This window comes from Micropterus salmoides, unplaced genomic scaffold, assembly GCF_014851395.1.
Source record: "Micropterus salmoides isolate LMB-PRFRI ecotype aquatic unplaced genomic scaffold, ASM1485139v1 Ms_hic_scaffold_12, whole genome shotgun sequence".
Classification (NCBI taxonomy): domain Eukaryota; kingdom Metazoa; phylum Chordata; class Actinopteri; order Centrarchiformes; family Centrarchidae; genus Micropterus; species Micropterus salmoides.
The window spans coordinates 7,517,840-7,542,936 of NW_024040263.1; the positions used below are offsets into that span (position 1 = coordinate 7,517,840).

Sequence of the window (25,097 nt, forward strand, 5' to 3'; positions counted from 1 at the left end):
TTTTATTGCTGCTATGTAAAGGGAATACTGCTGGTAAAAAGCACATTATTTGTTTAAAGTGTTTGCAAACCACATGGTATTGCACTTTTGTGTATATAGCAGTACATTTAAATTACAAGTGCGCAACACACTACTTTAGAATTTATTATTCAATTTTGCGCGTAAAAATGCTATTAATCGTGATTACTCGCAAGAAATCATGCAATTAATCGCAATTAAAAATTTTATTTGTTGCCCAGCACTAAAAATAATCTGATCTGAGTCACATACAAGCAAAAAAATCTGATTTGGGACACTTAGGCCTGCAATCTGAGCGCGGCCCATCTTCAGGCTCTTATTGGAGTGTGCTGCATGTTAATATAGGAAGGATTTAGTCATCATTTTATTCTGCTGCAATATGATACTGGCAGTTTAGGATGATCAGCATAATCCTGACAGATTTTAACACTTTGTTACAAATGAATTACAAAATAATAAACACTACTTCATTCTGAATTAAAGATTCTTACCCCTAACATCCCCTAATAACACTAATAAGAGTACTAATAATACTTAAGTAATACTTAATAATAAATACTTACCATTACTACTTATATAATCACAATAATGATAAATAATGGCAATAATGCTACTCCAGAATGCAACCACATGTATTGATCCCTACAAAAATAAAATGGCTTTGCATTATACTTGTAGTTAGCCTGCGTAGTGAAAGTGCTCTTGCTTGAAGTTATAACTGTGTAGCTTGGTTCCAAACCTATGAATTGCCGCCCACATCTCCGATATGGTCATGAATGAAGTAATGAGATGGCAAATCAGTCTGATTATGAAGATAACGACTGTGTTTTGGAAGCAGAGACCAGTCAATTACAACAAGCTCATATAAAACACTAATGATCATTTAGACTTAATGCAGAGAAATAAGTCTAAGCATGAAGCGTCAAGATAGCATCTGAGCAACTTTAACTGTGGAAGCCAAAATAGTGATCAGAACATTCAGTTACAATCTTAGCAATCCATACAGTGTATACAGTCCACATTTGAATGTAAACCATGTAGACTCATTTATCACTTTGTTTACTGTGGATCTACTTGCTTCACTACCTGCATTTTCAGTGGTGCACAGTCACATATTGATTTGGGAGTGAAGCATAGTGAACCACTCACTTGGAGTTGCTGCCTGAACAGAGCGTGGTGTTAAGTGGGGCATGGTCGCTCCTCTCTGTAGATGTCTCTGAGGCCGACGCTGAAGATGACTGGGATGATACAGACTCATTGCTGCCCATTGATGTCTCATCTGTAGCTAGGCTGGAACTATCGCCCACTGCTGACACTTAGATGGGAAAAAATAAAAAAATACAGCGTTTGTTTTAATCACAGATTTTCATTAATTTTATTCTACTGTAAAATATTCAGCCTATTCCAGTTTACTGATGATAGCTTGCTTGATAAAACAGCTGAATAATTTATCAATACATAAGGCAATGCTGCACCAACACGAGACTTTAAAAATCAAACTGCTGTCAAAACAGGCAAGACTTACAACCATGTTTGCATTGTTCATAATAATACATTTCTGCAGTCACAGACAGGAACCTACAGAAACACAAGGGAGATCCAAGCTATTTTATTTCAATTTTACTGTCAGGTAAACATTTGGAGAGATGGGAGAGGCACAGAAACAACTGTTAATGTGCTAAAAAGGTAGGTAGTTAAAGGTAGAGCATTTCTTTTTATTCCCCCCTAGCAAACACGTATCAAATCACTAAAACTAAAAGCCCATATTAAATTAATGTTTAATTGGTGCTGGGCCTAATTATTACCAAATATTTGAACAATAATAATACATTCTACATTGACCATGCATGCAACCACAGAATTGTTGGTCTTATGTATTGAGTTGTAACAGTTTCTTTATTAAATTTTATCTTTATTTTACCTTAATGGGATACCCTGCACACCCACACGGGTGTTCTCAGTCATGATTAATTAGACGTCACTCATGCTGAATGTGGGTGGAGCTATGTTGGGAATTATTAACCAATAAGAATGATAAAGGTGTAATTGGTCGCACCCTTGCAGGTACAACAGGAGACTTGGGGGAGACAGCCATAATGGTTGTATTTAACTCTATGAATCTTTTGATTGACTTTGTAGCTCTTTCTGGAAAAGTCACAGGTGTCGCTCATTGTGAAGAACATACAGAAAATGATCATGCCACTTCCCTTGGTTTTAAGAAGCTTTATGGTGAGTTTCAGCTACTTGTTGGGCTTTTAACTTCACTGGTTTGTTTCACTCTCAAAGTTGTTTTCAACCGTAGCAGGCAGCCATTTTCTGCTAAAATTGTCTAATAGGCCACTGTACACTACTGCTTAGCACCAAGTAGCAGATAGCAACTGTTAGTGACTAGCTGGTTAACACAGTGCATGGAGCAGCGCAAGAGCCAGGTACTTGCCTCAGGTGTTGGTAGAGACCAAAAACAGACGTAAAAGAGAGTGATTATTGGACTTACATTCACCACGCGACACAGGTCCAACAATGATCATATTGCTCTGTAACTGCCGGATGTGTAAATAAGCAACTGTTTGCCTACAAGTTCCCAATATTAACTTAAAAGATGATGATATGTCAATGTTGAGTTCACAGCTTCTTTCTGCTGGACTGCAGGTTTAAGTAGATTAACAATATACAACTGATCTGAAATCCTCTACTAAAAGCTATGATTTCCCTGCACTGCACTCCTATACTGTACCTGTAAAAAGGCTTCCTGACACACTCTGATTAATGCTCTTCCCTACACATGGTATGCTGTCACATCTGCAGGTATATCAGTCACAAGCAGTGTCACAAGAAGACTCACACGCATACATAAACACGGTTTATTCTTTCTTACTTCATCGTGCTTAAATTTGCTTTTACCCACTGTATGTGGAGAAAACTTACTTTAAAACTATTACGTGGTACGATTTAAGAGATACAAAGGTTAAAAAAGGATTACGCCTTTCATCCCTGATATTAAAATATCCCATGGTAAAAGCTAGTGTGAGGGAGGTAAAGAGAGGCAATCTGGTAAGCAGATTTAGATTTACTTTGCATTGTGGATGGGGAAGGGATTAGAGTGGCTCCAGATTAGACATTTAAGGAGTTGGACTGTTTGGGTCACCAGGTCAGGTGACCAGCTCACCTGATGCACAGGTCTATCATTGTCTCACATTTCAGCAAGTGTCAAGAGGAAACTGAAGTAAATTTCAGGCATTTAAAAGTAAACAAGGGCACGCACAGTCACAAATGCAAATCCCAACACGGAGTATTACAGAGAGGAGGCGACTGAGTTCAGTGTGTCATCTGTAGACTAACCATGAGCCCAGCAAGGAATCAGCGGTAAAACACGCAGTTGCCAGTTTATTAGGTACGCCTAGCTAAAACTACAGTAATGTAGTCTAATACAACAGTCCAACCTTCATTAAGATTATATTTTTTAGAGAAGTGTTGATTCAACTGTATAATCTTTTTGAGATGACACAAAATGACAAGTTAACAACATGTAAGCGAAACGTTCCGCAGCTGAAAAACTTCAGTGTGAGTTGACACCAGACAAAACCCCGGGCACAGCTGCTGCCTGTGTCTGTTTGACCATTATCCCAAGTTTTCCTCTAGTTTCGTTAGTTGTTGTAAAATGTACTCGCCCTGTGCTCACTCTGATTGGTGAGTAGGACCATAACAGGAGGCGCATGACGCTTGTGATTGGTGAGCAGGTCTGTCAAACAAGGATGACAACGGAATGAATTTGTGACTTCATGACTGGTTAAAACGGGTCAGATGCGCTGTATAATTCATTACATACACTACATTTTAATCACCATCTTCACGATTAGCTAATTGCGTTCTTTCAAATTGCAATTTCGATTTGAAAACGATTCATCGTTCAGCCCTATTTCTGTTATTTAGTCTTAGCTCACTGATATGCGGCAACGGAGTGTATTTTGACAATTAGTGCACAATGGTTTCTTTTTTGTGATCTAAAATGTATCAACTTGCAGATGGCAATACACATGATTCAAAAGAAACACTCAAAGTTGTCAAGTAATGGACAAATTTAATTTAAATTTAGCTTAATACAATTAAGTTGTATACAGTTTTGTTTTGATATTAGACTGAGATAAGGGAATATCTTTATTGCCCGGTTCAAGACAAACTAGGTTGACACTGTAGCTAGCTAGCTAACTTTATAACTCTCCAGTTTCCTAGCTACATCCATTAAAAATAGGTTCTTCAAATTGACTCAGAAATAACTCTTAAATCCACACATTTCTTTCATCTTCATGAAAAACTTTATGCTAACTGCTCCTGAAAATACTGACTGAAAATGGCATATGTTGGGTGGATATGTCACTCACTGATAAGTGATCAGGGTGAAACAAAACAAAACCCAACAAGAATCAGCTAACAGGAACACAATCTCAGGATAAAATAATGAAGCAAAAAAAAAGGCAATGCACGCTGATTACCGGATAACGTTGTTATTGAATATTTCTTATACATACATTACAGGATAATACAGCATTTATGTTCTGTTCATTTGTGCACATTAATTTTTCAAGAATAGATATCTATTATCAAATTATCAAATAAAATTTACCTGTTGGGCTCCACAAATGAATGAATATGTTAGTTGCATACTGTCCGGATCACTAAGTTGGTTTAAATCTAAAAAGAGAGGACCAATCTAGTTTCTAGAGAACAAAAATCCTACTGCTGAGGTTTGTATAGTTATTCTAATTCTGTATGATGTTATAATGTATACTCAGTTCCTCTAATGTATTCACAGGTGCATGTGTGTATGTCTCTTACCATTCTGAATATCAAGGGCTTGTGGATTGTAGACAGCCAGGGGCCGATTCTGTCGATTCAGCTTCTTGGACGGCCTTGTGGTAGCAGAGAATACTGGGGCAGCAGGTGAAAGAGGGCATGACTCGGGAGCATCTGCAAAGATCTGAATACACAATGTGAATAAGTCTCTACCAAGACAAAAGTCACAGTGCAGATGCTCAGAGGCTGTTTGAACAGTAGCAGAAGCAGCATGTCCTCAACTGACCTCACTTAGTAAACAGGTTTTGAAAGGCTTTATAAAGTGGTAGATGAATGGAAAAGGCCATTTGCAGCCACAGCATGTGCTCCCAGGGAAAGCAGAGCAGCTCATTGACTGGACCCTAAAAACTGCATGTGAGAAGATTTTGTTTGTGCCAAAATAAACAAGAGCAGCTCCACACGTAACGCAATCACATCTCCTCCAGAAATGTGTGGGTCTGAGTTAAGGTGACATTTCTCCTCAGAGAAATTGACCCAATCTCTGAAAGAGTGGAGAGTAAAATAAATAGGGGCTGGCCAACTGGCACAGCCTGTTTACACTGGGCCGTGTTTACATATAAACTTCAGATGTAGAGTTAAAAGAGAATGGGGCTGCAGAGGAGAGGAACTCTCAGCAGAGCCTCAGAAAGGATCACAGAGAGGCAGGAGAGGAGGGAGGTAGGGAAGGGAGGAGAGATAGAGAAAGTGGCAGAGAAAGTGAGACAGAGTGTGAACAGGAGAGGTAGACACAGAGGAGGGGGCATGAGAGAGAAAGTTTGTAGGAGAAAGGCAGATAGAAAAAGTGAGAAATCTGATATGGCTGAGAGTTTCTGCTGCCTCCCTCTCTCCCTCTCGCCTCCCTCCGCAGATGGAGGTGAATGTAAAACAGAGTCTACTGTTGGTATCTGGGGGTATCAACAGTCTGGAGTGGGACTAAGCTGTGAGGGAAGTTAATGCCTGTCTGTCTGTCTGCTCAACTTTTCCCCTGCTCTAACACGCTGTACTTTCCAAAATGCTCTTGCTGCATTCTAACACTACATCCTTTATCACCCGGACGGTGTTGGATACCTCTCAGTAGTCTCAGAGACTAGCAGTGCTGCTGGTGTTGTTTTAGCACATTTGTATACCCCCTTGGTTTTCACCAGGCCTCTGTATTCGCTCACACCCCATTTTAGATTGCGTGCTTGGGGGGAGCCATTACTCACAACACACATCATCTTCCATTTAATGAAGCTGGGAGGGGAGGGTGTCACTAAAAGCCCCTGGTTTCATCTGATTCTATGCAGAGTGCAGTGCTGTTCCAAACAGATTAGAAAACTAATCTCAAACCTTTTTCTCCTTTGACACAGACAATTATCCCCCTTTGAGGATTGACACTGATTAATGACATTCTGGGGAGATTACATGATCAACATGAACTACAGGTTATGAAACAACAACAACCAAAATAAATGTATTTAGGCAGGCAAACGACCTTCCAGATATAATCAAATATATATGACAATCTACAGAATAATAAACCTACTGAAAAGGCACTGAATCCCATTTGTTTAATCCTGTATAAGCACTTAGGGCTCCCCCTATTGGCCAGATTAAAACAACTATTGATATTAAACTGCTGTCTAACACCTCTGTACATTAATAATAAGAGGGTGAAGCGTATGCTGTCCCAAGGGTTTAAGTCGGTACATGTCTCGTTAACTGAGAACTTTATTTATGCTCATCATTTTGTAGAGCAAGCAATAAATACAATATGCATATACCCAAACAGACCAAAGTACCCATTATTTAATATGATGCATTTTTATTGCTAAAACCTTTCTCAAGGAAACAGACTTCAAGGTGGAAGTCTAAACATCCTTAACAAACAGGACCTACAGAGGAGAAGAGAGGAGCATCACATCCACCCTAATTGACATTCTCACTCTACCCAAATGAAATCCTGGTGTCAAGTACAGTACAGCATGTTCACTCCTCTGCCAACAGAAACTGCCAAATACAAAACGTCAAAACAATAGTAAGAAAACGCGCAGTACCAAGAAACCAGGACAAACATCAGATCTTTTGCTTCGCTTGCACATTTATTATCCTTCAGTATCAAGTAATTACACGCCACCCAGGTTGGTAAACACAAAGGTGCTATGTGCAGCTTACTGATGTCATGCCACCTGATTCAGATTTCACTGGTGCTATGATTGTACCTTGTGTTGCCTGGGGTGCTTAGCTTTTAGTAAATATGGTTCTGGATGGCAAGTGGAAACACAATTATACACAACATCTCTGACAAAATGAATCATACAGTCAGTGCAGTAGAGACTTTGACCAATCAAAAACAGACATTTTGGGAGAAAACAGAACATAATACAATAGAAAGAATGGTACTAATTACTTCTACTGGAAGATATAGTGTTATGAGTAGACACCTCCAGCTTTCAGAGTGTTCAGTTTCAAGTGTATTACTTTGTGATAGTACTGTCGATACGGCAATGCACGTCTGGCAACCCCCCCCCCCCCCCGAGTGTTACCTTTTCATGTTGTTCAATGAGGATCTCCACCACAATGTTCTGGAACTTAAGATCCATGATGGCAGCGACAGTCTCCTCCTGTGGTCGCATTAATGTGGGGCCAAACACCACACCCAGGTTGGCCACGGTCATCAGATTCTGTTGACTGTGAGCCGCCACACTGAGGAAGATAGCAACTCACATTATACATGTTTTACTCCAACTTGCTCAGTCAACTTCACTGATGTGATCTTTTTTAGGACATGGTAAAACTTTGACTACTTCATTCTGGTAAGTTCTGGTTAAGATTTAACAAGGGACCACTTAGACTTTACAGTAAGGGATGGAATAAATATTAACAAAGAAAAACAGTGCCAAATTGTCCTGTACTTATTCAATATAAAAGGCATTTGCTGTGTAAAATTGCTCCTATTCTCTTTTCCCTAAAGGTTAATGTTTAATTTCATAAAATCATAATAGATTTTATGATATGAACAGAGCGGTGGCCCACCTCTGGACTGCCTTACTGCAGGCAAACACTTCAATAAAATGCTTAATTTCACAATAAGCAAGCAAAAAAATATTTATATCATCCAAAAGGGCTCAAGATATACAATGAGATGTTGCTATCTGGACAGATAACTTTGAACCTTCTCTCGATCTTTTCTCCTTCTGTGTATTACTTCTTACTTTTTCACATTTAGAACAGAACGTTTTCTTGATTTTTTTTTCACACATCACAGAGGCACTGAAAACTGTGAACACATAAAGCAGCTACTGCATTTTGAGATAAAATGACAACTAAAAATGGAGGATTTTAGCACATCTTATGACATTTCACACTTTTGCCAACAACAGTAAGCTGTAGCGAATCCTAGCCAATACTCTTAAATCCAAACATTAATTTGACCTGCATGTTCAGTTTGGCATATATATATATATATGGCAAATATAATTATACACACACACATATATATACACACACACACACACACACACAGTGAGGAAACTAAGTATTTGAACACCCTGCTATTTTGCAAGTTCTCCCACTTAGAAATCAGGGAGGGGTCTGAAATTGTCATCGTAGGTGCATGTCCACTGTGAGAGACATAATCGAAAAATAAAATCCAGAAATGACAATGTATGATTTTTTAACTATTTATTTGTATGATACATCTGCAAAAAAGTATTTGAACACCTGAGAAAATCAATGTTAATATTTGGTACAGTAGCCTTTGTTTGCAATTACAGCGGTCAAACGTTTCCTGTAGTTTTTCACCAGGTTTGCACACACTGCAGGAGGGATTTTGGCCCACTCCTCCACACAGATCTTCTCTAGATCAGTCACGTTTCTGGGCTGTCGCTGAGAAACACGGAGTTTGAGCTCCCTCCAAAGATTCTCTATTGGGTTTAGGTCTGGAGACTGGCTAGGCCACGCCAGAACCTTGATATGCTTCTACAGAGCCACTCCTTGGTTATCCTGGCTGTGTGCTTCGGGTCATTGTCATGTTGGAAGACCCGCCTCGACCCATCTTCAATGCTCTAACTGAGGGAAGGAGGTTGTTCCCCAAAATCTCGCAATACATGACCCCGGTCATCCTCTCCTTAATACAGTGCAGTCGCCCTGTCCCATGTGCAGAAAAACACCCCCAAAGCATGATGCTACCACCCCCATGCTTCACAGTAGGGATGGTGTTCTTGGGATGGTACTCATCATTCTTCTTCCTCCAAACACGGTTAGTGGAATTATGACCAAAAAGTTCTATTTTGGTCTCATCTGACCACATGACTTTCTTCCATGACTCCTCTGGATCATCCAAATGGTCATTGGCAAACTGAAGACGGGCCTTGACATGTGCTGGTTTAAGCAGGGGAACCTTCCGTGCCATGCGATTTTGAAATGACGTCTTAGTGTATTACCAACAGTAACCTCGGAAACGGTGGTCCCAGCTCTTCAGGTCATTGACCAGCTCCTCCCGTGTAGTTCTGGGCTGATTTCTCACCTTTCTTAGGATCATTGAGACCCCACGAGGTGAGATCTTGCATGGAGCCCCAGTCCGAGGGAGACTGACAGTCATGTTTAGCTTCTTCCATTTTCTAATGATTGCTCCAACAGTAGACCTTTTTTCACCAAACTGCTTGGCAATTTCCCCGTAGCCCTTTCCAGCCTTGTGGAGGTGTACAATTTTGTCTCTAGTGTCTTTGGACAGCTCTTTGATCTTGGCCATGTTAGTAGTTGGATTCTTACTGATTGTATGGGGTGGACAGGTGTCTTTATGCAGCTAACGACCTCAAACAGGTGCATCTAATTTAGGACAATTAATGCAGTGGAGGTGGACATTTTGAAGGCAGACTAACAGGTCTTTGAGAGTCAGAATTCTAGCTGATAGACAGGTGTTCAAATACTTATTTGCAGCTGTATCATACAAATAAATAGTTAAAAAATAATACATTGTGATTTCTGGATATTTTTTTTTTAGATTGTGTCTCTTACAGTGGACATGCACCTACCATGACAATTTTAGACCCCTCCCTGATTTCTAAGTGGGAGAACTTGCAAAACAGCAGGGTGTTCAAATACTTATTTTCCTCACTGTGTGTGTGTATATATATACACACACACACACACACACACACACACACACACACACACACACACATATATACATACATACACACACACACACACACACACACACACAACTTTTTGATACACATGCCATTGATTTCCTTGTCAATTCCAACATCTAACTATGAATACTTCTGGCAGTGGCTATTCTGATTATCTTAACAACACAGTAATGACATTTGACATTGAGGAATGATAAGTTTTATTAAATGCCTATATCAGTTTTGAAATCAGGATACCTTCCACAGATGAAATTTTATCTTAGGAGGTCAAAAAAAGTGAAGAAAAAGTTATATGGACAGGTGAAGAGATTTCACACTCAAAATATGATGATATGCAGTGCATCTGCAGAGAGACAGTTTAAATAGCTTCAAAGGATGCCTTTGAAGACAAAAACATTGGTGACAACTCACATTTATAACATCTCTGAAACCATTTCAGATAGCAGTGTGAAATTCTGGCTTTGCTTCTTTCCCCTGCAGGACATGCACACACGCCAACTTCAGAAAAATATTCGAGTCTCTCCAGTCTGGAGAATTTCACGCTGGATAATCCAAATTCAATTTCAATAGCGCTGCCTTTTTACCAGAGCCTGATTCTGCAGCGGGTTTCTATGAAATAAGATCCACCAGACTTTCACTGCCTCAGGGAAGAGGGATTATTTACTTATCTTCAATTTGCTCATATTTAGTTTATAAAAAGCTTGCTGAGGTAAAACCTTGTAATGTTAGCTAACATTATTTCTTCAATCTTTCTTCCTATCTAATCTCACAAATGGAGTGATGCACAATAGCGGTCCATCCATGGGTGTATAGAGTAATCTCAAGAGAGGGCTTAATTTGAGAGGTCCATTTCATTTCACTTCACTGGTGGGCTGCACAACAGGTACAGCAGGCTACACAATCCTCCTACAACAACTTTAAATAAACATCAAAATGACCTAAGAAAAGGCAAAAAAAATTCAAAACAAGCAGCATCAATTTTCTTACCCAGCAGTCACTGAGTAGACAGAGAAGAGATGGAGTGACAGCAGGGAAGGGGGAGTAAAGAGAGTGGGAGTGAGGGAGAGAGAGAGAGAGAGAGAGAAAAAGCATGTGGAGTGAGAATGAGGAGACAGACAGGATGAGCAGAAAGAGAGAATTGAGACAGAGGAGGGAGGGGTTGTGAAGATTGGATGAACTATGACCAGGGAGCTATGAGCACTCACTTGGCCAGATGCTTCATAAGCAGCCCGAGGACTTGTCGATTCCTCTCCGGTAGTTTGTGGACCAGGCAGTGGATGGCTTGGATGCGAGCCTCTGGACTACCGCCCTCTGTTCAAACACAGAAGCAGCCATACAGTCGCATTAAACCACAAGGATTTCTCCGCGCTCCTCGGGTGGCAAACAGCCAACGCAGCTGCGATCTAATACTGTACAACATTAGCAAACAGCTAATTTTAAGAGATGAGTGATACACTATATACACTGTTAACTACAGCAAAGTACAATCAGAGTTTAAGGTCACTGAAACAGAAAATAAAAGTAATTTAGTGGAAGAACAGAACCCTCTATTACTTTGAAAAACTATTGGGATACATTCTGGAAATTGAGCAAAAGTTAGTGGACCTTTAAGGACATAATGATCAGAGGCTATCACCCTCAAATATTAAGAGTTAGAGGATGATACATTCCACTTTAAATAGGGGAAGAAGAGGTGTGATAGTGATATATGGTCTGAAGCCTCCCAGAATTTGGCAGCAGGGTCCACTATGCTGGCGAAGGAGATAGCTTTACGTTACTGTCGCTACCGTATAAAAGGGTTGTGTTAAAACCCCCAAGATCATCTCTTAAACATTTCCTCACACATGGGCATCTGACCGCCCACACACACAAACACACACACACACACACAAAATATCATTACTATGGGAACGACAAGGATTTAAACATGGAAAAAGCCTCTTATGGATGCTGTCATCCATCAAAAAAAAAATATTCATTGCTAATCCATTTTTCCCCCTCGTTATGAGGGCATTGCGAGCGCCTGATAAAAATGTCAACCTGATCCAATTATAGCACTTGTAAAGAGATTCAAGTTTGGCTTGCTTTAAAGACATTTCATACATAAATGATGTTATGTGGGCGAGAGGGGAAAAAAAGTGTCTCTTTGCTGTTCAAGGTCATTCACTAGACCATTTGAGGGCATGCAAATTACAGCATATTTTTCATTTTAAACCTTTTAGCTTTAACATTTAATGGCTTATTTGGACACACATTTCCAGTAGCAAGTTAAAATAGGTAGAAATTAGAAATAGAAACACAGTATGAAACAGTCTGAAGTGTTAAAAATGTTTTAGCCAAAGTCAGCTGAAAGGCTATTTAGGCTATTTTTTACTCACATTTCTCATCATCAACTTGACTATAACACACATTAGTGAGCGAGTAAGACATTTCTGAAACTACACTGAACAAAATTATAAATGCAACACTTTTGCCCCAATTCATCATGAGCTGAACTCAAAGATCTAAGACTTTCTCTATGTACACAAAAGGCCTATTTCTCTCAAATATTGTTCACAAATCTGTCAAAATCTGTGTTAGTGAGCACTTCTCCTTTGCCGAGATAATCCATCCACCTCACAGATGTGGGCATATCAAGATGCTGATCAGACAGCATGGGTATTGCACAGGTGTGCCTTAGGCTGGCCACAATAAATGGCCACTCGAAAATGTGAAGTTTCATTCATGAGCATGCAGATGAGCTTCTCTGACATGGTTCCTGACAGTTTGTGCAGAAATTATTTGGTTATGCAAATCGATTGTTGCAGCAGCTGTCCGGGTGGCTGGTCTCAGACGACGATCTTGGAGGTGAAGATGCTGGATGTGGAGGTCCTGGGCTGGTGTGGCTACACGTTCTCTGCGGCTGTGAGGCCGGTTGGATGTACTGCCAAATTCTCTGAAACGCCTTTGCAGATGGCTTATGGTAGAGAAATGAACATTCAATTCACGGGTAACAACTCTGGTGGACATTGGCTCCCTCAAAACTTACGACATCTGTGGCATTGTGCTGTATGATGGAACTGCACATTTTCTAGTGGCCTTTTATTGCGGCCAGCCTAAGGCACACCTCTGCAATACCCATGCTGTCTGATCGGCATCTTGATATGCCACATCTGTGAGGTGGATGGATTATCTCGGCAGATAATAGACATAGAGAAAGTCTTAGACCTTTGAGTTCAGCTCATGATGAATGGGGACAAAAACAAAAGTGTGGCGTTTATAATTTTGTTCAGTGTAAGTAAGAAGACAAAGGTATAACATTAAACACTGCACTTTTTGGAGAGCACTAAGTGTTTTAAAGTCTAAATATGAGGAATAATACATACACAAGTATCATTCAAGACATTAACACACAAATGGCTTTCACAGGATGAATCCTTCATTCAAGAGGGTTGCCCACTATAAGCTATGTTCCCTAAAAGTTAGTAAAAAGTAATCTAACTGTTTTGACTGCATGTTTTCAATAACTCGCTGAAGCAGAACAAACCAGTGCGTAAACTGAAATGTAGATTTCAGACTGATTTCAGACTGATACAACACATGTTTACACTGTTGCTTATGGTCTGTACTCAGATCAGGCGGTGGTATAAGAGGTGTTCAAACTTACTTGCAGGGCTAATAAACTCTTTGTAAAGTCCATAGGTCATCAACGGCTCAGGAAGGCTCCTTCATAGAGATAGCGAGAGAAAGAGAGAAGGGTGGGGGTGGGGGGTGGATAGAGAAGCAGAGTTGAATTGAGCTAGGAGGGACAGAAATAGCTGGCACACTGTTTTATAGGGTCTGCACACAGCAATGATTAATGTGGCCAGGCCAGGGGATGGAATTAGATGGCGCACGCATTGAGATAACCAAGTTCATCTGAAGGTACTTTCACACTGCAGCTGGCCAGTGGCCAAAGGTGCTTAGCCTCAGAGGAAACTGAGATTGACCCTGTTTCATTCCAGCAGGCCAGACACAAAGTAAAAGACAAGTTAGAGCAACACTCTGCATGGTTTAATATAGCATAACAACACAGATGTGTTTATATATAGTTTAAAAGTAACTAAATGTTGTGGTAAGAACTGGATGACTAAATATAATAAAGCTCTCCTTTACTTGTGGGTGTTGAGTGAGAGAGGACTGAGTTAGTGTCCAACGCCCCACAGCCCCTTACATCAAACTGCTTCCTTGGAAGGGTCAAAGCTTAAATTTTGCCCATCAAAACACAAGCTTAACCCCTTTCAACAGGACTTGTCATTTCCATCCTGATCAGAATACTTATACTCCCCTGCTGTTATACAGGAGGGGCCAAATCAAATATGGTATCAATAGCGTTGATAGCTATTTTCTCAAACCAATTATTAAAACAATTCTGACAATATTGTGATCATAGTTGATATTTTGCTTGCATGACAATACTGACAGTATTAACTTCTTGCTGCTAACTGCACATGTTTACAATAACAAATTGCCATTTAAATTAAAGTGGCTCAGCTTCTTGTAACTAATAACCACATTTTTAATCTTTGAACTTCACCCACACTATCTGTCAACCTGGAAGGAATTGATGAACCTGGAACAGGCATACAGTAAGCAATGTGACCTTGCAAGGACTTAATTATACAAAAAGCACTTGCATAAATAATTTTGTCTATTTTTAAAAAGATGGAGTAGACGATGGATAAAATGTGAAAAACGTAAAAGTGAACTGAGGCTCTCCCATATTCGTCTAAGGAGTAAGTATATATATGTAAAAAAATCTTCCATTTACCACTTGGGTTTTCTTGGGTCAGGAGTGGATGTGCTTAGACACATGGCATCCCTGAATAATACAGATTGGTGGCTTATAAAATGCAGTGTTTCCTCTAGGATTTTTTTCAGCAGCGGGGCCGGACAAACAGGTTTCTGTTGCTCCACAGTGATGGCACAGCATGTTTTGGGCATCACCCCTAAGCCCTAACGGCAGGAAAACCCTGTTAATATGACCTCAGAATCATTATAGATACGACTGTTTGACATGTTTGCCTTTTGTGTCTTCATTTTACAGCTTCTGACATTTATCTGTAGACATTAATATAAAAAAAGGCAACATGGGAAACCTCCTCCCTTCTGAGGTGCATTTTATTTGCACATTAAAATCCAAAAATAAATGTCTCCTCATTAGCTTAAAAGGACTAGTTTGCATCACTAATTAGCTTTACTAACCTCAGCTCCTCAGGTCACCTCTGTCATTTCTTTTCCAAAACCACTTTTTCAGACTGAAAACTGAGAAATAATTTAACCAGTCTGTACAGGACAGAGCTGCAGGCTACGTCAGTCTAGTCTAAGTTTGTACCTGATGTTCTGAACACTGGACGAGTAGGCAGTAATAAAATACAGCTTCCAGATACTTTTTTATATATTGAGCTAATGTTAAGTTACATTGCAGCTGAGTAACGTTAGCTGCGGTAGAAGCTTTCCTGCTCAGCTCAGTCTGAAGGGGAGTGGAGATGTTAGCTAACTTAGCGCTAACCGGCTTCACTTTTCCAGCAGGTGGGAAACATCAGACTTTTCTTGGTCTCGAGAAGCTGACACACTGTAACAGACACTGTACATTTACTGACAGAATATTTTCCTCCGCTCGCGTTCACCGTCACTTTCTGCCGCTCGGACAATCAAACACTCGCTACGCACCTCCCGATTCAGAGTTACGCTGCTCTTTTAACACCATCTGTCGCGTATGTTCTGCATAGAACGTGGAGAGGAAGCGAGCGAGCTTTGAGTGCTGCCGTGCTCGCACAGTGTGGGAGTGAAAACATGTGTAGCGCGTGGCTTAATGATCGTGGGAAATTTTAGCAGTGGCGGGCGTGAATGCATAGAGAGGAAACACTGAGATTAATCAAAATGATCAATTATGCAACAAGATGCTTCTGGACTAGTTATGTCATATTCTCTGTTTGAATGCATCGATACAAAGAGAACCAATTACGAAACTTAACTTACTCCAGATTCAACCAAACAGTTAAACTGATCACAACAAAAGTTTAGGAAATGATTAGCAAATTAACAATATCATCAATGCCTATTGGGTAGAAATGTATGTTTTTATGCCTGTAACTAATGATTATTTTCATCAGCGATTAATCTGTTACAATTCTTTCTAACATTTTATTGTTTTGTCTTTAAAATATCAGAAAATATTATATATACTTACTATAAGATAATGACAAAATAAAAAATCAAATCCTCATATTTGAAAAGCAGAAAATTGGCAGTTATCAAATTAGTTGCCAATTCATTTTCTGTCAATCAACTAATCGATTAATGGATTTATTGTTGCCTTTCTGGTTTGTCTGTGTGGGAGAGTGTGTCTTTCATCCCACTGATGCTTACCTCAGATAAAGCTTCAGTGCACTCGTTATTGTCTTCACATCCCAGTCCTCGCTAGTAGACAGATCCACATCATTGCTCTTCTCATCTGAATGAATCACAATCATGAAAGAAATTCTTACTAGAAAATTCATTGACTGAGGAAACGGCACAAAGCACCAACTCATTATTCTTTTTGCATTTAGCAGCCGAAGACACTGTTTGATTTTGTGGGCAGCCTAGGAAGTCCAAATATGTAATATAAATATGTAACTTGTAATAAGTCATATGAGGATAAAAGCAGTGCTACTAGCCTTGGGGGTCGAGTCTAGCCCCAATGGATATGTAAGGAAGTTACAGCTTCTGTAGAGGGCTGCTGGTTCTACACTCATTACAAGTTTAATTAATCCCTTACTACTTCATTGGCTCCACAGGGATTCCAGGGCTGTTTTGTGCTGAAAATTCATGGGGCTTTAGTCACACCTTAAGTAACTTCTGATGAATTACAGAGGATGTGAAAGTGCAATGTGTCAGTGAAGTGTTGTGAGCTAGACACATGTACTGTACAGGACTCAGGGTACCACACAGACTTCAGCTTCATGTGTAGGTGGTCTGTGTTACTGGGAAAATTTATCTTTTTTATTTCACCTAAGCACTGCAACAAGGATGACTGTGTGTTTCTCCACCTGCTCTGTCTACAAAATGGCCTGTTCAATAACAACTTCTGAAAGAAAAGGTTTCTTGTAGAGTGTTTGCAGCCAAAGCTGCGCCTCGGTAAGTGTGCATGACTTGAAATTGATGGGGTCTGCACAGGCTCTGCACTGCGCTCTAGCACAAACAGGCTTGGACTTGGTTAAGTCAAGGACGCAAAACACAATTTTGGCAGTAGCCGTTGGGGTAATATTGATTGTGAAACTGCTAACCACAAAGCAGCCGCAAGTTCAAAGATGTAATTGTTTGTTATTTCACCTTAATTATCTAAATTAAGCTATTTACTGTTCTCTGTGGTGACTTTAGCATAGAAGCAGCTCCCATGACACCCTCAGATGCAGAAAAACGTTCTGCCGTACAAATCCATTCCAAAAGAGAGATCTGTCAAAATTCCCTGACCATCACACATTTTCAAAACTAAGTAGAGGCACATGACAGACTGCACCAAATATCATCTACTCAACTTTACCCAAAATAAACAATGTTGTAGATGTGTTGAAGCGTACCAAAATTTAAAAAAGGAGGAGAAGATGCAGGGTGTATGGTAAAAGAAGTGCCAGCTTTTACAGCCTAGTGCAATGGTTCTCAACATTTTTGGCCCTTAAGAAGAAGCAATGTCAACTTCGTCACTTGTTGCTTCCTGTATGTTCAGTTTATGACCAGTTCAACTTTTTCACCTCGGGACCCCTTAAGCCATCTGTATGCTTCTTACGAAGTTCTTGTCGGATGGTCGAATAGCTTCAGAAACCCCACACATTTCAATCAGATTGGAAGGGGGGGGCGTCCAATCTTTTCTGTAACTTTCCAAAACTGACAATCCGACATTCACACCCACTTCACACTGCGATTCGCCAGCAATGTGGAGGTGAGAAAGGAGCCTGGGTTTAAACTTCTGTCTCAATTTCTATTTTTTTCCCTTTCTTTCTACAACTATTTCTGTCACTTTATGTGAACACATGAGTGCAACACTATGAAAGTCTTCCAGGAGAGACTGTCTGAAAATGTGCACCCTTTTATTGAAACAATATCATCTCCTCCCTCTCTATGGCGGCCAGCTCTCACTCCTCCTTCAAGTGTGTCCATTGGGAACAACTACAAACACATTTGATTGACGACTCGTTGTACAAACTAGACACTTAGATTTGTCTTGCAACTCCTTAGAAACCACTGACTCTCTCTAAGAAAGCCAAGGCCAAGAATGACCCTCCCTGATCAAAGAGGCGGCCCACTAGCCACAGTGTGCGGGACGTCACAGTGGAAATGCTTCTTGTATGTGAAGATTCTCAATCATCCAGGTCATCGTTATCCAAGGGAGGTTAAAATCAAGGGCAACTGGTCTGTGCAGTGAGGAATGCACACACCTATATATTGGGGAAACCAAACAATGATTACATGGCTCCACACAAAAACTCCTCAGGTCGAGACTCAACAGTTTACCTACAAGGGACACTCTTTCAATGACAACCATGTATATATTTTGGACAGGGAGAACAGATGGTTTGAAAAAGGCCTTTTATACCAGAATAGAGAGACCATCTCTGAATAGGGAATGAGTGCTAAGGCGCCACTTACGCAACGCTGTCCTTTCATCTTATCTCTGGAGAGTGATCAAACACTCATATTTGACCTGACCATCTGACCATGCCAACAACAGTCATTCAGACTTGGCCTCATTAACAACAACCACAACAACTACACAGCTAGGAGCACTAACAACTCAAGCGGTATCGATCACCTTGAATACTACCCCACAGAGGTTAAATGGCTGGGATTCCCTACCAGTCAGTCAGAACTGAAGAAGCCCTTCGGATGAGAGGCGAAACATTATTGAAGTATCTTCATCCAGTTGCCCTTGACTTTAATGGTAGTTTAAGTGAACTAACCCTTTAAAGTAATAATACGTTTTTTCAGTTCTTTATTGTTTTGAACCGATACTATTTAACAGAAGTAGGAAGCAACATAGAGCTTTTCAGCATCTGGTCAGCTCTCTGGAATAAATGGTCCACCATGTTTGACACATCATACAGTGTTCATGGTAATTTCTGCCTTAAACCATGGAAAAATCTCAAAGCATCCCTCAAATTTGCCTCCCTCTGCAATTATATCTATAGAATCAGGACATCTAACTCAGCAATTATCACAGCCATATCCAGACCAACGCCACACACTCTCCTGCCACATGCTGTACAACAGACAGGTCAGAGACAGAATGGAGCTCACTTTTACAGTCTTCTTCCTGTTATATTGCTGCCTGACATTCAATAGGTGCCGCTCTCTCTGTACTGTAATATGATGGGAGATTTGTTTTCTATCAGCCTGTCCTCTCTGATTGGACCCTGGCCATGTCGGTGGGTGAGAGATGAAAAGGAGGAGGAGTGGGAGGATCCAAAGTCTTTCTTCAGGGTTTAAAGCTTGCTTCACCCACTCACTGTGAACTGTTGTATGCATGAGATGTTTGTGAATGTGTTTGTTTGTGCGGAAGTAGTACTAACTCTGTCATACATAATAGTCCTTTCATGGATACATAAAATAATGATATATATATATATATATATATATATATATATATATATATATACATACACACATACATACATACATACATACATACATACACCTAAACATAATTAGTATATCCCCTCATTCACAATATAATGTGGAATTTTAATACCACAGACCAACGCTTCTTTTGCCATATACAGGCTTAAATGGAACTTCTTAGAGTGCAGCAGCAGAGTGTTAATGGAGTCTACAGCATGAGTCGGCAGGTTGGGAGTCTGGTAGGTTTTGGAGAGGAAGCTGAGACAAGCTGGCGGCTGCCTGAGTTTGTTGTCATTCTGGACACAGCACTGAAAGTGAGCTGGTGTCTGCTGGAGACGGCAGGAAACCAGAGAGCAGACAGGGAGCAATGGAGGACAAGCTCTATAGAAATGGAGTTGAGTGAAAGGGATTGAAGACAAGTGAGAGGCATAAAGGAAATCGAGAAACGCGACCGATAGTCTAAGCCAGCCCCGAGAGGCCGTTTTAGTGGTGTGTTAATGAAGCAAAAGCCAAAAAGTGCAAGGATGTGGACGAGGGAGACCCTGTCTAGTTGTCTGGGAGATATTTAACTGAATGGAAGTGAGGCAAAGATAGACCCAGGCACTTGTTGCACTTGAGGTTTTGATAGGCTGAGTCATGGGCTGATCGTCAGTCACGATCTTCTAAGTATTGCCCCGACAAAAGATCCATTACGTCAGCACATTCAACTAACTAGGGGGCAACCTAATATCACAGAGATAGTGCAGTAGCATTTAACTTTATTCAACTCTTACTCCATGGGAATACATTTCCACAGCCGAAAGAAAAGAACAGACTTACCAATCATTAATGAGAGGAGCTTCTGGACCTTGGAGCTTACGCCAACAACTCTGTACAGGCCTTGGTCATTAATACCTGAGAAGTAATAACAATAAAGAAACTTTATTTGTATAGTACTTTCCTTAGTAAAGCTGTACAGTGCTTTACAGGAAAAGAATATATAAAGTAAACAGTAAAAGAAGAGGCAAACTAAAACAAGCAACAAAATCATAAAGAATGAGGACAGAATATTATATTTTCACGACAACAACCCGGTATGTGGAAACTATATAGCAGATACATGAATATGCCATTGCAATGTCCCCTCAGTAAGATAGATGCCTATTTGCATAACGAAATACTGTCCACGTTGAGAGGGACTAGACCAAAGCTGAATTTTGGACTGTAAAAGAGGCCAAATAAGCATGTGAAGACTGAAGCAAATTAATAAGAACTTTAGTGCTACATAATGAAAGGCATTAGTATTATCTACAGTACAAGCTGCCTGCAGTACTTGCGAGTCAGCCTTTTATTTCAATATTGGAGCAAGTCTGTCCCCTTGTGTACAGCCCAAGACACTGCACCCATGTTACCTTTTATTATCAACTAACACTTATGTTAAATTTCCCCATATAAATCACCTCACCTGGCCTTAACTGAGCTTTTATATATTTACATTAGTGTTGTAGTACTCAAGACCGGTCTTAAGACCACTTTTTGATGGTCTTGGTCTCGCATTTGTACTCGATTGTCTCGGTCTCGGACATAGAGGACTTGGGATTTTATTTCAAGACCAGTCAAGACCATAACTTTGGAATATCAGTAAATTGCTTTTGCATTATCTGATGTATTTGTTAACATCCTAACTTTGATTGGATGTAAAACGTATTGCTTCAAATGCAACCAATAACCATAACTAAAAATGTGTTACCGTTAATAATTGTCACCCCTCCCTGTGATGGTAAGCATGGAAAAGGAGTATTAAACAAAGATGCTTACGTTGAAGTTTTTAGTGTTTGTATGTGGGTGTTTTAATGGGAATGTGGCTCTGTCAGATCAATTTGAGAACTATGATCTCATTCCACATTTTATTTTGTGTCATGTAATGTGGGGAACTAGTCTTGGTCTTGACTCGGTCTCGTACTCCCTCGGTCTTGGTCTCAGCCCCTAAAAGTCTTGGTCTTGTCTCTGTCTGGGCGGTCTTGACTACAACACTAATTTACATATGTGAAGCTCACCTCTCGTCTCTATGGCGCTGATGGAGTTCTTCACAAAACTCAAACCCATATCATCCAGCTGAGCATCAACTGCAGATGGAAGAAAAATAAAACCTTCAAATGTGGCGAAGCGTTGCGTTCATGAAAGTTAATGATATTCTTTTACAGATACAAAGTCTGGTACGTCTAGAAAACTTACTTCCTCTTTCTTTAGAAAGAGTTCTCCCAAGATAGTGTCCGATCTGTAAAAAGATTTTTAAAGCTTATCAAGTATAAGTGATTTACAGAAAAGAGCATGTATATGGAAGCATATTCAACTAAAGAGAATTGTTCTATATCTTTTATAAAAAGGCAGTTAAGAGCTACATGAGTCAAGTGTGAGTGGTAGATGATGACATAGTACAGGCGGCTGACTCACAGGTTCCTTCCCACCCATGGCCTGCATCCAGAACTTGTGGTCATCCTCTGACAGAGCCTGTACAGTTAGCACTGTCCCTGGCCTTGAAAAGAGCCATACCAAATCAGCATTAGGCAAAGCCTTAGAGCTACAGCTCAAGTAAAGCATTAGCGGATGTCAATATCAATATGAAACATCAAATGTGCTTAGCAATCTTAGCAGCAGCAGCAACAACAACAACAACAACAACAACAACAACAACAGGAAACACCCTCTCCCAAGGGCATTTGCACCTTGGATTTGCAATAACTACAAATATGAAGCCTATTATTCATCCAAGCTGGTTTATGACACCTACAATCATGGTGAACCAGATGGATGTCAAGTTACTCATCCCAGTCAGAATGGATGTGTGGACTCCAATTTCCATACTAAATCTGGGGTATTACTCTTCTATTAATAATACAGAAAAGGGGCAGGGCAGGTTAAGTTGTGTGACAAAATCAGGTATCTATTACAGGAGGGAACAGCAGGGTGTGACAAATCCTCCCAGCTAAGTGTGTGAGGGCAACCCAGTAAGACAAATCCTGCTGTCCTGCCCTCTGCGAGTCAAAACACATAGAGCAAGAAGCTAAAGTGTAATCACCAAGTGGAATATCACAACAGATAATCTATGTGCTTTGTGACCACTATGGACAAGGCACATGAGAATATTTTGCATTGTGTTCTAGCAAGCGAGTCATCTGGGAGAACATTTTCAAATAAAGCACTTGTGTGTCACTTGTGGCATAACGCAAAGTGATACCTGCATCTACAAGCATAATTACATTACATTACAGTGTGCAGAGTGTGTGTGTGTGTGTGTGTGTGTGTGTGTGTGTGTGTGTGTGTGTGTGTGTGTGTGTGTGTGTGAGACAGAGAAACAGTGTTAGGCGATGACGTACCGATCTGTTATGTCGAGTTCTAAGCAGAACCTCCTGTCCAACACGTCTGTCGTTTTGCGGACACAGGATTTGAGTGTGACAGACTCTCTCTCACCCTGGGAAAAATAAATAAATAAAAAATTTGTGGTGATAAAAAAAAAAGAATCATAAATAAAGCATGCCATTCTGAAAAATGCAAGACTGCATAGTGAATGCGTTTGAGATATTGTGTGGGGCATTAATAAACACACTGTATAACACTTCGTGTTCTATGACTACTCACAATCTTCCCACCAGATCTGTGGTCAAATGTCACCATGTGCAGGATCTTCTGCTCTTTGACAAAAGTGCAGTACCGTTTGACCCAACTTGAACCAAAAGGGGGTGGCCCTAGAGAAACAAGGTACAGCAATGACACAGACATTCAACATTATTTGGATCATTACAATCAATATTGCTTAATTGCAGCAGTGTTAGGGAAGATACCAGACATGACAATGTGTGCCATCAAAACAACAAAACAATCACTTTGTCTCTATTTCAGTAACATTTTGCTGGTGCATCACACTGCATCACTGCTGCTGATGGTAAAAAAAAAACAACACATTTGAACCTCCACGTTTTGTTTTTAGTAGGCATGAAAGAGAATTACTAGTCTGTCCAAACTTTCCTGCAACCCTTATGATAATGTCACAGACAACCGACAGCAGGTACAGAAAACATTTCACAAGTCAGGTTTTAATATGGGGCAAAACTACACTTTTACAGGAGTTGAAAAGAAGCAGTAAAATCTGCCCTTCTGACCATGACATTGGATCGCGTATATTTGGAGAGTATGTCATGCGCTCTTGCCTTGACTACATTTCCATGCTGTAGTGCGTGTTATGAATGGGTGTAATATGACACCCCATATTAAAACACATTAGAGCTATATAAAGGTCTTACGTTTTTCCTGTACATAGAGGTAGCCTTCACAACTGATAGGGCTCGTCTGTCTGTATTCTTGAGGAGTCTCCCTGATCCTTTTCATCAGCTCGTACACCTCTGATCGCGCACCCTCAAATCGACCCCTTGTCTGGGAGGGAGAGGAAGCAAACACACGCTCCAGGAAGTCACTTCCTGTTACTCAGTGGTTAGGTAGGAAGATCCTCTTAATGAGAGGCCACAGCAAATCAAGACCTAGGAACTTCCCTTAGAAACCCCATTAAGCTCTATGAAATCAGTTGAATTGTTAGTAGTAATCTAACACCAAGAATAAAACAGAAATAAGACGCAGTTGAATAGGAGAAACCAAACTGATGCAGGTACAAAGTTAACAAGTGCCTGAAGAAGTAAAACATGAAGCAGAGTCAGATATTTTTTTAGAATTGGGCGGCCAGATGAATACAAAAAGGGAAGTAAATGTTGGACTTGGATCTGTCAGTTAGACAGATAGAGGACTCCAGTGGCCCATGAAGCTCTGTTTTAAGCTTTAGTGGTTGTGTTAAGTAGGAAACTGTTTGCTATGTTGTGCTATGGTTAGCGATAGGAAGTTGGTAAGCTGATAATATATCAAAGTTTTGCTCCATCCTGTCTGCCCTTTAGTGGTAAAACATTTTTAAATTTCACTCTGGTACCCATTACACTCAAAACTTTTTCTATTCTTTGGGTAGCACAAGAACATGCACATAGTATACAAGCAATTGTCATGGTTAGAATCCTACTCATTACAAATTACAAATATAAATCATAAAATATTAATATTTCTTACATTCTGAATATTGATCTGTAGTGCTTTTTTATAATGGTCAAAGTCCTTGGCGAGCTCAAAGCCTTGGTGATAAAAGGTGAAGACCGTCTGAAAGAAGGCCAGCATCTAAAAAGATCACAACAGAGGACTGTAAGACTCTCATAACATGAAAGAATTATCAGGAAAAAATTACTATTTGTATGGTTTTGCTTCCAACCAAACATGCAAACAACACACCAAAAGAAAGAGAAGAGCACGCCTTTTTTTCCTTATGTGCCTGCACCGTAAACTGTATTAAAAAAAGGCCAGCACGTGCCGAGTCTATGCGTGATTATAACAGCCGCTCACCTTCGGCTGAGGTCTCAGGCATGTTCAGTGACGAACAAGTTGCAAGTTTATCACCACAAGCTTGGCTTTCCTTTGGTTTCATCT

General features: G+C 40.2%; 1 protein-coding gene across 6 annotated transcripts in view; it reads right to left on the minus strand.

The window, feature by feature from the left end:
- The window catches only part of arhgap10 (Rho GTPase activating protein 10), a 55,583-nt gene that overhangs the window by 11,336 nt on the left and 19,150 nt on the right, over positions 1 to 25,097 (minus strand). For all 6 annotated transcript variants that reach the window (XM_038713127.1, XM_038713125.1, XM_038713130.1 and 3 more), the window contains exons 7-20: positions 24,687 to 24,791; positions 23,882 to 24,011; positions 23,220 to 23,326; positions 22,958 to 23,052; positions 22,035 to 22,116; positions 21,816 to 21,858; positions 21,638 to 21,706; positions 20,421 to 20,495; positions 16,374 to 16,458; positions 13,630 to 13,688; positions 11,189 to 11,294; positions 7,374 to 7,533; positions 4,852 to 4,993; positions 1,168 to 1,333 (exon numbers count right to left, since the gene is read on the minus strand). In XM_038713127.1, coding sequence (XP_038569055.1) covers positions 1,168 to 1,333; positions 4,852 to 4,993; positions 7,374 to 7,533; positions 11,189 to 11,294; positions 13,630 to 13,688; positions 16,374 to 16,458; positions 20,421 to 20,495; positions 21,638 to 21,706; positions 21,816 to 21,858; positions 22,035 to 22,116; positions 22,958 to 23,052; positions 23,220 to 23,326; positions 23,882 to 24,011; positions 24,687 to 24,791 — 1,424 coding nt within the window. The remainder of the gene's footprint in view (positions 1 to 1,167; positions 1,334 to 4,851; positions 4,994 to 7,373; positions 7,534 to 11,188; positions 11,295 to 13,629; positions 13,689 to 16,373; positions 16,459 to 20,420; positions 20,496 to 21,637; positions 21,707 to 21,815; positions 21,859 to 22,034; positions 22,117 to 22,957; positions 23,053 to 23,219; positions 23,327 to 23,881; positions 24,012 to 24,686; positions 24,792 to 25,097) is intronic.